Source organism: Clytia hemisphaerica, unplaced genomic scaffold, assembly GCF_902728285.1.
Source record: "Clytia hemisphaerica strain Z4C2 unplaced genomic scaffold, Clytia hemisphaerica genome assembly, whole genome shotgun sequence".
Lineage (NCBI taxonomy): Eukaryota > Metazoa > Cnidaria > Hydrozoa > Leptothecata > Clytiidae > Clytia > Clytia hemisphaerica.
The window spans coordinates 302,986-319,235 of record NW_027103553.1 but is presented as its reverse complement, the minus strand read 5'-3'; the positions used below and the strand labels follow the sequence as shown (position 1 = coordinate 319,235).

The 16,250-nt window shown below is 36.6% G+C and overlaps 1 protein-coding gene across 1 annotated transcript; it reads left to right on the top strand.

Annotated features, from left to right (window-relative positions):
- The first annotated feature begins 4,719 nt into the window (after nt 1-4,719).
- On the top strand, nt 4,720-15,201 carry LOC136800355 (uncharacterized). The gene is made up of 9 exons (XM_067056989.1): nt 4,720-4,833; nt 5,352-5,667; nt 6,732-6,861; nt 7,578-7,730; nt 8,577-8,748; nt 10,878-10,963; nt 12,034-12,168; nt 12,877-13,177; nt 14,995-15,201. Exons 1-9 carry the CDS (start codon nt 4,811-4,813, stop codon nt 15,155-15,157), a joined length of 1,479 nt encoding a protein of 492 aa, XP_066913090.1. The 5' UTR covers nt 4,720-4,810; the 3' UTR covers nt 15,158-15,201.
- The last annotated feature ends 1,049 nt before the right edge of the window (nt 15,202-16,250 follow it).

Sequence of the window (16,250 nt, the reverse complement as noted above, 5' to 3'; positions counted from 1 at the left end):
ACATATACCTATATACCTATATACCCCATAGCACCACGTGCTAAAATAGCCAGGACACGTGTGTTATATTTCGTTCTTTTTTTTTCACGAAATTTGCTGCTGGCTGCACAAGCAAAACCGTTGGACGAAATCTGCCGTTGGCACGGATTTCGTGGGGTACATATACCTATATACCTATACACCCCATAGCACCACGTGCCAAAATAGCCAGGCCACGTGTGTTATATTTTGCCCTTTTTTTTCCACGAAATTTGCTGCTGGCTGCACGAGCAAAACCGTTGGACGAAATCTGCCGTTGGCACGGATTTCGTGGGGTACATATACCTATATACCTATATACCCCATAGCACCACGTGCCAAAATAGCCAGTCCACGTGTGTTATATTTCGCTCTTTTTTTTCCACGAAATTTGCTGCTGGCTGCACAAGCAAAACCGTTGGACGAAATCTGCCGTTGGCACGGATTTCGTGGGGTACATATACCTATATACCTATATACCCCATAGCACCACGTGCCAAAATAGCCAGGACACGTGTGTTATATTTCGTTCTTTTTTTCACGAAATTTGCTGCTGGCTGCACGAGCAAAACCGTTGGACGAAGTCTGCCGTTGGCACGGATTTCTGGGGTACATATACCTATATACCTATATACCCCATAGCACCACGTGCCAAAATAGCCAGGACACGTGTGTTATATTTCGTTCTTTTTTTCACGAAATTTGCTGCTGGTTGCACAAGCAAAACTGTTGGACGAAATCTACCGTTGGCACGGATTTCGTGGGGTACATATACCTATATACCTATATACCCCATAGCACCACGTGCTAAAATAGCCAGGACACGTGTGTTATATTTCGTTCTTTTTTTTCACGAAATTTGCTGCTGGATGCACGAGCAAAACTGTTGGACGAAATCTGCCGTTGGCACAGATTTCGTGGGGTATATATAGCTATATACCTATATACCCCATAGCACTATATGCCTATATACCCCATAGCACCACGTGCCAAAATAGCCAGACCACGTGTGTGTTATATTTCGATCTTTTTTTTTCATGAAATTTGCTGCTCGCTGCACGAGCAAAACGGAAAAAAACTCTTGTATAGTGATCATTTCGACTTTTTAAATCTTCCGGGGGTTTTGTTGTTTGGAATTGCTTAGGTAATGGTTGCTAGTAACGGCTTGTCACTGTGCCGGGTGCATACTCGGCGCCTTGGGCCCCGCAGGGTTGCTAGTAACGGCTCGAATTTCAGTCAGGTTAAAAAAGGTGCAATTTTGCCCATATTATAATAACATTACCCCCGTCTTTTTTGTCATTCTATAAGTATTTCCAAATTTTGTGATTTGATGTGCCAGTGTGGCTCAACGGATAGCGCGCTGGGATTCTGATCAGAAACGTGTGTTATATTTCGGTCGTTTTTTCACGGAGTTTCCATCTGTAAGTTGTCTTAAGGAGGTGTTTATTGATATAATTTTGTTTTTAAAACTAAGTCTGAGATCATATTATAGAGATAATAGGTGGGGTGGTGTGCTGCCATAATTTATCTTTGTGAGTGTTTATCGAGAATTTGTCGTTTTTCCGAGAATTTTACCGAGAACGACTTTCAACTTCGTTATTACACAGGAAAAAATCCGTGAATCACATGCGTGTGAAAACCAATTTCCGAGCATGTGATCCTGCAAAAAATCACATGCGTGTGAAAATGCAATTCACAAGCCATCTTTTCTCAACTTAAATGGAGTGTCTGACTAGATCTAAAATCACAAATAGGATTGTTTGTCTTTCTTAGAGAGAGACAGGTTTAATACCCTAAAAGTAACTCACTTCTATTCTATTTAACAAGTGAGAAAAGATGGGTTGTGAATTGCATTTTCACACGCATGTGATTTTTTGCAGGATCACATGCTCGGAAATCAGTTTTACCAAGCATGTGATTTCCATACTTTTTCCTGTGTTAACGTTATATTAACATAACCATTTATAAAATTGCGTTTCAAAACTAAGTCTGAGATCACATTATGGAGATAACTTGTGTGGGATACTGCCGCTGGCTGCCAGCTGTAATATGTCATAGTACTGGACATAACTCGTTTATTCAAGTCGATACAAAGACAACACAAGTCGATACAAGTCGCCTTTAATTCGCTAAACCGCAAAGCTACGCTTCACAACATCAAGATACCCCAAATTGGTAACTTATATCCATAACTCCTATTCAAAACTGACACGCTTTTTCATCAATGGTGGGGGAGAGATTTTCTCCAAAGAAGTAACCACGCGAAGGGACCCGGTTGCCATGTCTATGTGTACGCACTTGGTCTGACACCGCTTTTAACAACACTTGAAACCAACAAGATCTTACAGTTGGCATTAACAGATGACATCTCAGGGGTAGGCAAGTTGAGAATACTGATAATTTGGTAGGATGCAATAATAAAGCATGGTTCCCACCTTGGATATTTCGTTTTAATAACTCAATAGCTGACTGCACACAAGAAGAGCGAAAACGAAAAAGGGAGGTGTTACAACGAAATAATTCAATCGGTGGAAAGAGGCTCGTTCACACCGCGTGTTTTCACCTGTTTTGGAAGAAAGAGTCGTAAATGCGATCGTTTCTTTTCACACGTGACAACACGAATCTCGGAGGAAACATTACATTCTGACGTCTTTGCTGATCTACTGTATCCGTTCAAAGATGAACTTCTCTTTATTACGTTCCTGACTTTTATGCATACGAGAAACACGAAGAAACCAAACACTCCATCGAGATGGCTGATGTTGATTTCGCCAAAATGGCAAATAATTAAAAAATCAGAACAATATTTAATGCAAAATTTTAATATTTTCTATACGAATACACGTTTTTTTTTTTATAAGGAACCTTAACTTTGCTCTGAGCCTGGAGTTCCTTATTTTTACAGAGAATTTCAGTCTCAAAATTCCTTATCAAGTTCCTTACTACATAGGAAATTTTGAACTTTTTGCCCCTTGAAAGATCAAAATTTGGTCAAATTAGTCCTACATTATTTTCAAATCCACTTATTCTCAGCCTGAGCAGTTCCTTAACAATTCCTTATTTTTTGAACCATTTTCAGCCTCGAGTTCCTTATAAACGTGTTCCTTATAAAAAAAAACGTGTAATCCGTGATTTTTTTAGCCTGGAGTGATCACAAGGTCGCGCTACAGCCCCTGGGGTTGGTTTTCGTTTTGTTTTAATTTGTGTTTCCTGCCTCATCTGTCATTATTCTCGCTTTTTTTACAGTAACTTCTTCAAATCTTAAAAGTTTATTGCATATTTTCTTATCTTTTAATATGACAGGCTGTCACGATGGTAACAAAACAGCATTTAACAAACAAAAAAACAAAAACAAGACAACAATTTCAACAAAGATTTCTTCTGTTGTCTTAAAAATCATGATATTAGGTTTTTTAGAATATTTCACCTTGTTGATTTTCCGTATCTTTACAGCATTGTGAAGTTCGTCATTTTGCTATTTTTGGTCATTTATGGCCGTTGTAGGCCTACTTTATGGGTTGGTTTTGGAGGAATTTCATTCACTGGACTAATATACCACGCCCCAAACGTCCTACTTAAAAGGAAAATGTTTGTGTTTATTGACGTTGATTGTTTTCCTTCAGATTTTTCTTAGCCAATCGTCGCGCTTAAATTCTTATTACATATTCATCCAAAATATGGATGAAAATCATCAAAGCGGGCAGCCAACTTGAGCAGATCCTCTTATACACCCCCTTTCTCACAGACCTGGTAGGATTTTTTCAGTCGGTGGGGATAAAAATAAAGGACTGAAACTCGATGGGGATGAGACATTCCCATATTTTTTATGGCTTGGGATTTCAATTGTTTTATTTTCAAGTCAGAAAAATCGGTGGGGATAGGAAAAATAAAATAAAATTTTACAGTGAGGATTGGTTGGACAACAATTGGATGACAATTTTGCGCCGGGGACGATATTTTGGCCAATTTTTCCAGTGGGAAGGGGTCCCAGTGAGTCTGTGAGAAGGGGGTGTTCTTATGGAGCCGTGGCCTTTAGATTGAACAGGTGACGTGCGCTGAGTAATCAGAATCCTCTCGGAGATTATGAGTAACTGGGACGTAGCCCATACTAGACGTTACAACATAACATCTACCGTTATTTGGTTGTTAGTGAGGTATCGCTTCTGAAACCAGAGATGTAGAGAAGGGAATTGAAATTTTTCGATATTGAACTTGAATTAAAAAGAATTATCCTTTCTCCATGATAAATGAAATGAATGCTGAATGTTTCTACTGAATAATAAATAATCAAAATTTACAATAACAGAGGGGGAGAAAGATGCGAAGTAAACACTTTCTCTATGTGAATATACTCGATTATCTTTTCTGTCTGTCACGGGGCCACGTAGGAGTCACGATTCATCCTATATTTATGTACATATAAATGAAATATCATTTCGGTGAATTTATGAATGATGAATTTATATCATTTGCAATTAGAATTTTAAATTAAAGCTTTAAAGCTTGTTACCATGCTAACTGAATTATTTTCTAAATTTTGTTTCTATGCTAGACAAACACAACAAAGTTATCCTGAGCTGAATGACTCAATAAGTTTTAAAATTCTGAATATAAAATTCAATATTGTTTCATTTAATTCGGCAATATATTGATGATGGACAAGACTGTGACAGATTTGAGATATTGAATCGGTCACGAAAATCCAATATGAATGGCGAGAAAAATTTTTTAACATTCTCTGATCGATAAAGAAAAATTTTCAGTTTTATTTTGGTTATCCATAAATATAAAGATGACATTCAAGAAAAGCTTCAGGTAAATAATTTCGAACATTTTCTCTCGTTAAGGTGGGAGACGACGATAAGTATGTTAACACAGTTACTTTTAGAACTTTCCCATGAAATATGAAACCATTGTAACCATTTTTGCCAGTGCACTTTAATCCATTGTCTGTATTCAATTCAAGCTATAGTGAAGTCTCAATAACTCGAACCTCTATTATTCAAATATCTCCTTAACTCGAACAAGTTTGTTGGTCTCTTCAGTTAACAAGCCCTTGTGAACAGTTCTCTATAACTCAAAATTTCTATAACTCGAAAAAATCTGCGTTCCCCGTGCGTGTTCAAGTGATGGAGACTCTGTTGTACCTGGGAGTCCAGAAAATATGTTAATCGCCGGCAGGCGCTACTTCAGAATTGGTGAATCTCTTTTAAAAAAAAGATGAATATAGGAAATTTTTAAAGTATATCGATGAGAAAAGAGAAACTTATAATATGGCCCAGTTACATATATTTTTCAAACATAATTTTACTCCATTTTCCACCACATTATAGCGCCTTCATTGTATTAGCAATATTCAATGTTGTTACAAACCAAGTGTTAAAATTCAAAACGGACTCATGCTCGACTAAAATCCAAGCTAAGCTACGTGTCCAAAGCATATTAATAGCTAAGAAGATATCGGCTCACGAGAAGAACATACAAACATTGAGAGATTGTTTCACAAGGTGTACAACCAATTGTGGAAGTTTCGCTTATCACGAATCAAAGAAAACATGTTTAATTTTCACGGAAGTTTTGGCAAAAGAAGTAATATCCCGATTCATGTCTGAAGGTTGGCAGTATGGGAAAGTCAATAGCAAGAATAAGGTGAACAGTCCTTCCAATCCAGTATATCACTTGTCTGTACACACAGACCCAGTCTCTACGGATAATTTCAAAATTCATTGCCGTAGAGAGTTTGTTGTCACTGTTTTTTTTTCGCTTGAGATTTTTCAAACCGACCGCTGCGATGGAGCGTTGATGAGAGAGGGTAGACGATGAGAGAAGTGTTGCTATTTATAAATCATACTTCATCGCAGAGGTCTCCGTAGGGGACAATCCGCACATAGTGTACTACGAAGCAGTAAACGTGAGATACACTCTGGTACAGAGTAGTACATATAACCAATGCATAAAATTTTACCTTGTTCTCGGCTTTTTGATGCTTCTTAATAGCATCAAATAATTAATACGCAGGCGTTCATCACTAATAGTTCTATTTATACTGAGACGATTAATTTGTCTGAGACGAGCAACTTAGAAAATGAGCATTATAGAGGAGTGTACTTTCCATTCATGTTTCAATAAATAGGATCTCCTCCACAAATCATATATTTACAAACTACTCGTCTCGGCAATTTTTCCGTCTCAGTATAAATGGAACTAATGTGAATAAAGCCTAATATAAACAGGGACGAGGTTGGCATTTTGTTCCATAAGATAAAGATAAATCTAGAAGATTTCACGAATTTTTTGACTTCTGAAATTAAATCTTGCAAAAATCAATCCGATATGAGTAATCAAGAATGTAAAAAATTTGCATGAACATGAGAATCCACTTGTTTCTCGTTATAAAAATTTCGCTTGGGAAGAAAAAAGTGTATCTGCTCTCTAACTGGGGCTACAACTATGGCCATAATATTTAGTACAGTAGTTTTTTAGTGCCTTAACTTAGGCTTGTAAAATAGAGTTTTAACTTTGAGTTTTAACATGAGACTTAAAAATTAGGATAGGATCTGAGGATATAAAAGCTTGTGAATTGTCCGACTAGCCTAAGAAAATTGCCTGGAAAGTCATTATACCCCTCCCAAATTGAAATATCCGATTATATAAAGAAGGAAAAAATACCCAGAAATACCAACTCCATCCAATCTTTGATCTCCATATTATAGATTATACTTTACGTCAAGTCTATTGGTACATGTAATGAAGAATACTGTCAAGGTGATTCATGTTTGTTCGATGTCAAAGAAACATGCACACCTTCAATATATTCACTCCCTGACTGTGAGCAATACAATGGTAAGTGAACTCGTACCTAGTCCCCTATGTTCTCTTTGTACGCGACTTTATACGACTTATACTTTAAAACATTCTCTAATTCGACGTTCTACTATTCGATACGCTCTATTATTCGATAATATTGAAATTCCCTGTCAACAAGACACTCTTATAAACGACACTCTACTATTCGATACGCTCCTTTATTCGATGAAAACCAGATTCCCTTGAAAATCGAATTAGAGAGCGTCAACTGTACTAGATCTATCAGTAAAATATCGGTAAAATCAAAGAGTATTGCAAGTTACTTTAGATACGACATTTCGAGATGAAAATTGTATACATCCAAATACAGAAGTTCAGTTTAAAGGGACATAACAGTACTTGCGAAATTTGTAAACAAACTGTATGCAGCGGATACAAAATCAAAACAAATGTCACATGTCAAAATAAAAAATCAAACCAAATATGGCTAATTTTGATTGTTCAATTGTTTTACAAGTTTGTTTTGGACACGTGATTTTTAAATTGTTCTCTTTAATGACACGTGGTTCGCGCAATGTTTACATTTTACTACTTTTATGTCCCTTTAAAGTGCAATTTCCAACAAACCTTACAAATTTGTAAGAAAGACATGGCTGGGGAAGAAAAGGATTTTCTCAAGCCACTTTGAAATAAATGAAGTAGACCTTTTGGCATTTCAAAAACATTTCATTAAAAAAAAACATGTATTTTAGGTGTGCTGACAGGATGTGACCATGCACGGAGCGTACACACCGACACTCCACCGTTAGCAATGACCGAAGATAACACCCCTTTTGATCCAACCCAACCAATCGCAATGTCTATTGATGGAATTTATGTACATTGGCCTTGTCCTGAGGATGTTGGTAGGCTATACTTCCTTTTTTTTGGTTTAATTGAATGTTTTAATTGAATCCTGATTTTGGCTGGTAAAATTCCCTGTTGTATTTTAGCAAACTCCCGCCACCTTTATTTTCCCACCTTCTGACATGATCAACTAACACACCAGTTTGCTATTTATTAAATGTACCCGAAAGTAAGAGAATTAGATTTACAAAATTTTGCCTTATCGCGCAAAGAGATCGTAGAAAGAGGTCTGGTGCCAAAGGTTTTGTTATGGCGCAATAACTGCAAATAACTACGTGAAAATGAAGCCCTTCTTTTCGACACATAATAGGATAGCTCCACTTTCTCTACAATACGATATTGGTCAGCTGCTTCAGAGTTTTTGCTGTAAACTGATATTTTGATCACAGTGAACTCTTTCTATAATTCGAACCTCTATTACTCGAATTTTTCTATAATTAGAACTCAATTATTGCCCCCCCCCTTCAACTTGGAAGTATGGGAAGTTCTCTCTGTAATTCTAATCTTTCTCTAACACAAATAAAATTTTTGGTACCTTGAAGATCGAATTAGAGAGAGAGAGTCAACTATGTGTCTCCATATTTAGTGCGGGGGCTTAGTGGATTATAAATCGAACGTTAAGTGTTGTGTTGTTGGTGGAGCTTCTCAGAATTTAGCCAAAACCCTAAGGAAAATGAAATAAAGAAAGAGGCTGATTCGTGGACTTTAATCCACGCAAAATATTTCGATTCTAAATTACCACAAAAAAAGGTCGACACAAAAATTAATCCACAGTTTTTAAATGTTATTATTTGATAAAAACACAATTTAATGGGTTATATTTTAAATCTCATTTTTTTCCACAGAACATACAAAAATATTAATAGAGAATGGAAGACAATGCCTACATACATCCACAATGTTGAACCAGGGTTGGCATCGGCGATGGGAAGAGTGGTGTATCAAGCAATGGCATGTTCATTCTTACAATAGGGTAACAGGTGAAATGTATGAAAGATATGATGGCCGGTGGTTTATGTAAGTTCTCTTGATTTGAGGGTTGAAACCCCCGGGGGGGTCCCTCTTACTGAGGGACGGGGGTAAACTGCTGAGGTCCGAAAAATGGACCCAACGTCGAACTCATTTTTTTGAAAATTAGGGACTGAATTTCCAAAATGTTCTCAAAGTTTCTCTTTTTTTTTACTCTACCTGGGACTCGTGGAGGTGAAAAAAGGTACCCTGACCAGCGGCACATCCTGCACCCTATTTCTCCCAATTACCCCCCCCCCTGCGGGTTTGAATATTTTCTAAGTAATTGATGATGACGATTCTCGATAAAGCAAATCTGAAGACCTTATAACGAAATTAAAGATTAAGAAAAATATTACGAAAATCTAATTCCAATTCTAATTTTATTTTAAATATTTTTCGAACTCGATGTTTTAAACATAAAAACCCAGGAAAAAGTCTAAATCACATTTTACTCATTTCATCAATGTTTCTAAAAGTTATAATAAAGAATTGAAGAATGCATTTTGGTTCCTCTATCAAAAGATCGGCATTTTATAAAGAAAAAACTATAAAACATATTTGTTGCAATATTTGGCCACCGTAGAAAACTTTTTCCTAGCATGCTACTGTTTATTCATAGAGGTATAAAGAAAGACAGGAGATGAATTTGTCGGTAATTGGTCGTTAAAGTCTTTTGATTTCTTTTATGTAATAAATCAAGATATTATATCATAAGATATTTTCTCCAGCCAGAAAATAAAAAGTTCTTTATAAGCACACACAATTTCAGACCCAATTTGTAGACAAAAAGTCGCTGGAGAATTTTGGAGGAAAGTATCAAGCAATAGAGTTCACCTTAAAGAAAACATTGATCGAAAAATCTTGCCATTTGATGAAGGATTGCAAAGTTTACAGGCCTTTTTTTAATCCAAATATTTTCTTACACCAATGTCAGAAACAATGAATCTCGTCTCATCTTATTTCCAACACTTAAGTTAGCCAATAAAATTTCACCTATCAACAAAAGAGCTCATTAAAAATGCACGATGTATGAGATTATGAGCATGCATACTGTACCTCGTAATTTTTTTAATCGTAGGGCGAGCATGGTTACAATAGCATACTTCTCCTGTTTTTTTATACTTCCATGGTTTATTTAACGAATCAAAATAAAAATCATTTTCAAGGATTTTATGGACTTTTTTAAACACCCCTGTCTCACAGCCCCAGTGGAACTTTTTTCCTAGGTGGGGATAAAAATTCCTATTAATTGAAATACCAATGGGGATGGTTTTGGAGTACAATTTTAAAACATTGAATTTCGAGTTGGAATGAAATAAAAGTCAATTTCCCAGTGAGGTTGACATTCCAAGGTATTTTCTCGCCGGGGACGAAAGTGGGGCTGGTGTTCCAGCGGGTCTGTGACACAGGGGTGTTTTTAATCGACCTCGATTAAATTTTTGAAGATTGTTTACGGGTTTACTTGAGGGACTTAAAGATCTTACCCTAAATTCCTCTGAAGTAGATTTATGTATTCAAACAATAATACTGGAAATGAAATGATGGTTAAAAGGCAGACTTTTAATAGTTAATGTGAAGGTTATGTACGATCCAAAAAAACAAATATTGACCCTTCATCAAAAGTTAAAAAAGCATCCCGGACCTGCCCGGACTGGAAATCACAAGAAAGTGATGTTTGGTGGTGATTTCTTCTAACCATGTTTTGGCTTTCTGAAATCTACTACACGTTTTTTTTTTATTAGAACCCAGTTTATAAGAACATTGATGCTGAAAAATTAAGAACATCATAAGAACATGCCCAGCCTCAGTTTGGAAAAAAATGACAAGAAACTACAATTGTTTCCTCTTTTCAAGCAGTTTTAACTGAACTTAGGGATGGATTTTCTAAAATCGAGAGTCAAATATTGTCCAAATTTTACCAATTTTAAGTGCTTATTATTTTGCATGATATTGTCGATTTAGAGAAGTCTGAAAAATTAAGAACGCATTTAAGAACATTATAGGCTGAAAATTTCTAAAAAAATAAGCACATCGAGGCTCAGCCAAATTTTAGGTGTTCTAATAAAAAGAAAAACGTGTACACGACTAGAAGCTATTTTTAAACTACCAAATTTTGTATTCTCTTTATTTATCAGGATTGAATTAAACACCGACTTTAATATGCATCGGTTTATCTCAATGGATGATCCTACACGAAAGCTGAATTTCATCCGTACTGGGTGTAAGTACAGTCTCTAAACTCGCACTCAGCCCCTTAGTTCGCGCTTTCATGATTCTGACAGTTTATCATTATAACCAAATAGCGGTGCAAGTTACTCGTAGCACGAAATGGTGTAGGTGTAATCTTGAAACAACAAGATATTGACCCCTTGCAGATTGTGTGCAGGTTTAAATTATTTCTCTTGAATGTCCGCTGTAACTCGTTTTTTTCAAGCAAAAAGATACTTCATACAGTTCACGCTCTCTAAATCGACGTTATATTATTCGATAGGTTCTCCTAATCGATGAAATTTAGTCCCCGTCAACAACAAGAAACTCTGTCAATTTTATTTCCATATTCAGCTGACGCTCTCTTATTTAGTTCTACTTTTCGATGCTCTCCATTACTCGATAATATTGAAAAAGCCATCGTCAACGAACAACTCTCATAAACAACGCTCTACCATCCGATACGCTCCCTCATTCGATGAAAATCCAATTCCCCTTGAAGATCGAATTAGAGAGCGCCAACTGAACGTTTGAAATATTATCATCGAGAAATCAAAACATTAATTTTTCTCGTATATGTAACACATACGGTGAAGTTAGCTATTATAACTTTAGATTTCTTTTTATTAGAACAAAGACTTAGAGACTTTTTATATGATATAGAAAGAAGGACGTCTCTATGCTGACAAAGCAGAATAAACAAAAAAATTCTAAATAATTGAACTTGTACGGCACCGAAAGGGGAGAAAGTAATGGAGGCGCTCTCCACTGTAGAGCAATAGAAAAATTATGGGCTTTTCCAGAAAAAAATTGAACATGGGGGGGGGGTGGAGGATATAACAATTTTCAGTGATTTACCCCCCGGACAAAGTGACTTTTGGCCGCCCGGACAACGGGTTTTACTCCCTGGACAAACATAAGTTGACCCCCGGACAACCCAAATTACCCCCAGACATAGCAAATTTACCCCCGGACAAGGCAAATTTAAATGATTTTCGCTACCCCCGGACAATATATCCTCCACCCCCATGTGCGAACATTTTCTGGAAGAGCTTTTTTGACATTTTATTCTTTTTATTTCAGTTGGAACTTTCGATGTTGGAAACGGATTTTATTTAGGGAAAAAAATCGTTTTCCATAACGTGGGATATTTTGTCGGGCCGCAAACTCAACATTTACCAATAGATGCTTACAACTACATAAACTTCACAAACATCCGTAAGTCGGTTGATGAGTATTGCGAGTTTATCACGAGGTGTCACGTAAAAAGTACTGTGTTAGACCACTTCCACTTCAAATGTATGCCGACTTTTCATATCCCTTTTCGGTCACAAGTCATAGCCCTTTGAAATAGGTCTATTTCGACCCATTTTATCAATTTATCGCCTTTTTTTGGACATATTAAGAGGGCTGTGGAGATGAAAAGTCATCCAGAAAAATCTGAATACACTTGTAAAACCAGCTATTGTTCAAAGTTTCAAAAAAATGAAAAAACAAAATTTTTAGTCAATTATAAAAAATCTTCATTTTAAATTTTCCAGTTTCGCGAGGCAGGAAAATTACGAATTCAATGTAAAAATCTTTTTCGCGAGCATATATTGGTAATTCTAGAATTGCTTTTTGTTTGGTAGAAAGTACACCAATCTAATATCGTTGGATCCGTGGTAATTCAGGTCGGATAGCGGGCCTCCAAAAAATAACGCATAGGATAGCTAAACTTTCTCATTTCCGGCAAAACTTACTTATTACCACTTTACAACGGTAAAAGACCAAGAGCTACGCATTTGTACGCAATAAAAAAAAATTTTGTCGTTTTTTTTGTCAAAAAGATCCAAAAATGCTTCAGGAATGTTTCCCGGGAATGAAGAAAGTTAAGATATCCTATGGTATGCTTGGGTATTTGACCAAGTAAATTATCTCTTTCAGCTGGCGCTGTTAAAGCATCGGCTTGGACATTTAACCAAATGGATCTTGAAGCTGTTCGTACGTTAGGACCTCCACATTTCCAAGGAAGATATGATAATTTCCAAAGCTATAACTTTGATGGTAGATGGAATGATTATTCAATGATGTTGCAGTCGTTCTTTGTACCACCAACGAATGGATTATACCAATTTATCTTGGTATCGGATGACAACGCCAAACTTTACATATCAAACGACCATCAAGAAAGTGGCAGATACGAGATCATTCATAATACTGAATGGGGCCCCATTGATGACTATAGGTACGTTTGTTAACTATGACGTCATATTGCTCACTTTCTGCATCAAGAACTCTTTTTCACTTGGTTTTTACCCTATGAGATAAATCTTTTTTGAAATCTACATCAGATTTCCGATCCAATAATGTATAATATGACCATATTTGTAAAGGTTGAAATTTCACCTGAGCTTGACCAGTCTGACGTCTGATGACGTCACAAAATCTTAAAAAGGTCTGGAAACGAGTAAAGGAGGTGGATAGGGAATAGCCAGTAAAACTTTTCCGAATCGTTTCATGTCATAAAACAAGTTCCAAAAGATTTTAGATTCTTCACACTAAGATTTCAAGTGGTCCAGCAACCTGACTATAAGGTTAACGGTTTAATACTGGCTTATCTTATAAAGTTTTTTCGACTTTATAAACCCGAGAGTGCCTTCAAACTCGTATACAGTTGATATAGCCGATTGGTAGTGTGAAGGTTTTGAACACAAACTTTCACCGCAATGGACTGTGTTCGAATCCCAAGCACTGTCAGGCAAGATGTTAAGGAAATATGGTCATAGACTCTCTACCTTCACTCATATATCATTTTCTCTCAATCCGGCTGATAATCGAAGTATCGATTGACGTCAAATGAGCTTAGTAAAGCTCAAATTGCGGATGTAGAGCGATAAACTCGGTAAACATCGTAAACAGTCCTTAGCTTTCTTTTTTGAAGACTCTGGGTACGAGATATTAGAGTGCCGTGGCTATATACCTTCAAAATTACTAACTTAAGGCTATAACTCCTGACCACTTGATTTAAAGGGACAAGTTTGAGCTCATCCCGATTTAAAAGGGCACAAACAAGATGCCTTAGGAAAATGGAGGTTTTGGCAGGAAAATTTCAAAAAGATGGGGGGGGGTCATTATAAAACGTTATTGGAGTGATTTTTGCAAAGTAATCCCGATACAATTAAGCACAAAAGAGTATCTTTCCAATAGTACCAGAACTATTGTCTAACTCTCAAGTTAAAAGCTTAAATGTCAGTTTGAAAATTTTCACATTTTCAAAAAAAGTTTTGCCATATGCTGTATGGAAGGAAACAGTGGATTTGGAATAGGAAATTTCAAACGTTTGATTCCATTATGGCCGATTTTCTTTAAGTAATATAACCACTTAGGCAAAACCTTGAAATACCTCGATCAAAAGGACTGTGATATTCGTTCATCGATTTATTTCTGTATCGGGGAAAATTTGACTGACGATACTCTCGAAGACCTTGAACGCACTTCCTTCCTCCACTGTATGTAATTTTGCGGCAAAACATATTTTTGTAGGGTTCATACGATAGATTTATAAAGCCCGAAGGGGCTAGATGTCGTACGTTTGCTGAAAAGTGTGCCGTGGTTAGGTAGGAAATCCTACCTTGGTCACGTGACATTACAATAGAATTTCAGCGCTTGACCAATCAGAAGCTTCGCGGATTTTCGAAAACAATCCCCCCCGCGGGGTGTAAGAACAGATCTTTAAAGCCCGAAGGGCTAGATTTGGGGCTTCTATCGAAAAGTGAAGCCTAGTTTTGGAAGGATTTCCTACCAAAGTCACGTGACTAAAATATGCAATTTCACCGGTTTGAGAGATGTGAAATAGCGTTTGCCGCCTACTTTTTTTGATCTCGCGCTCCGAAAACAATTAAAATGCTAGATCCTATCCATCGGCACGAAATTTAAAAAGTCAAAATTTTGCTTCACTTTTTTTTGCTGGAGAAAGCTTAAAGTTGCCTATCTAGCCCTTCGAGCTTTACAGATATCTGTGGGTGTAAGTAGGTGGTTTTTGAATTTCTTTATCCATTCTAGCCATCGATCAAGTCAAATCGAACTGGTGGCTGGTAAAGAATACTATTTGGAAATCATCGGTCACGACAATAGTAACGATGAATATTTTATTGCTGGTGTTATTCTACCAAGTGGTGAAGTGATCGTACCTATAACATATAAATATCTAAAGCCATATTGGTGAAGTAATGTAGACCCGTCTATCTGAGTCACCGACTTATGCCGACTTTTCCGACACAAAACGTTGTGTCAACGTTCATCTAACATTTATGAACCTTAGCTCTAGACCTTTAGACGGTCGACTTTATGTCCTGTCTATCAAAATTGTTAGAGTAGTCAAAAAGTGGGCAGAAAGTTGACAGCTAAAGATTTTAATTGATGAAAAAGATTAAAATGATCACTGCGAAGAAAGATAATGGTCAAAAGAACAATAATGTGGAAAAGCCCACACATACTTTCTAACCATCTTATTTGAGAATAAAAGTATGTCCGGAAAGGTGGAAAGCGGAACAGATCCGAATCCGAAAAAAGTATTTCAAAACTTCCGGGTTGGAAAGATTATTAACGACTTTAGCAAGACTTTCTGGTTCAGAGTAAACTGTGGTTGCTGTGGTTTCTACGATATCCCTTTTCGTACAAACACGCACAAAAGCTTCATTAATACTGATCAGGCTATTGGAATTAAACACCCCTGTCTCACAGCCCCGGTGGAACTTTTTTCCTCAGTGGGGATAACAATTTCTAGTGAAATTCCAATGGAGATAGAAATTCCATTTATATAAGGTTAAAAATTTCAGTGGGGATGGTTTTGGAGTGACACTTTTAAACATTGAATTTCGAATGGGGATGAAATCAAAGTCTATTTCCCACTGGGGCTAAAATTCAAGGTATTTTTCAACCGGGAACGAAATTTTAGCCAAATTTTGGGGCTGGGATCTCAGCGGGTCTGTGACACAGGGGTGTAATTGACATGGAACGTTAAGAACAAAGAACAAAATAACAATCGGATTAGCATTAAAACGATTAAATAATTTTACGAGTAAAAGTACATAATGAATATTTAGTGGTGATGAGAACCAACGTCAAAATTTTACCGAGAACTTTTTTTATAAAATATCACATCATCCAGTATCCAACCAGGATTACTACCGGTAGGATAAAGTTGATTTGATATTTCGGGACATTTGCGATCGTTATCCTAAAACAACTATAAATTTGTAATATCGATGGACGAAATTGATGGACCCCTCAAAGTATTCGAAATTATGTTAAAGGTT

What these genes read in the sequence shown, in the direction of transcription:
- LOC136800355 (XM_067056989.1), top strand. Translation starts at nt 4,811, where the DNA reads ATGACATTCAAGAAAAGCTTCAG. An exon ending in ACATTCAAGAAAAGCTTCAG is followed by an intron (nt 4,834 to 5,351) that starts GTAAATAATTTC and finishes ACCACATTATAG; the next exon opens with CGCCTTCATTGTATTAGCAA. An exon ending in GAATTTCATCCGTACTGGGT is followed by an intron (nt 10,964 to 12,033) that starts GTAAGTACAGTC and finishes TTTTTATTTCAG; the next exon opens with TTGGAACTTTCGATGTTGGA.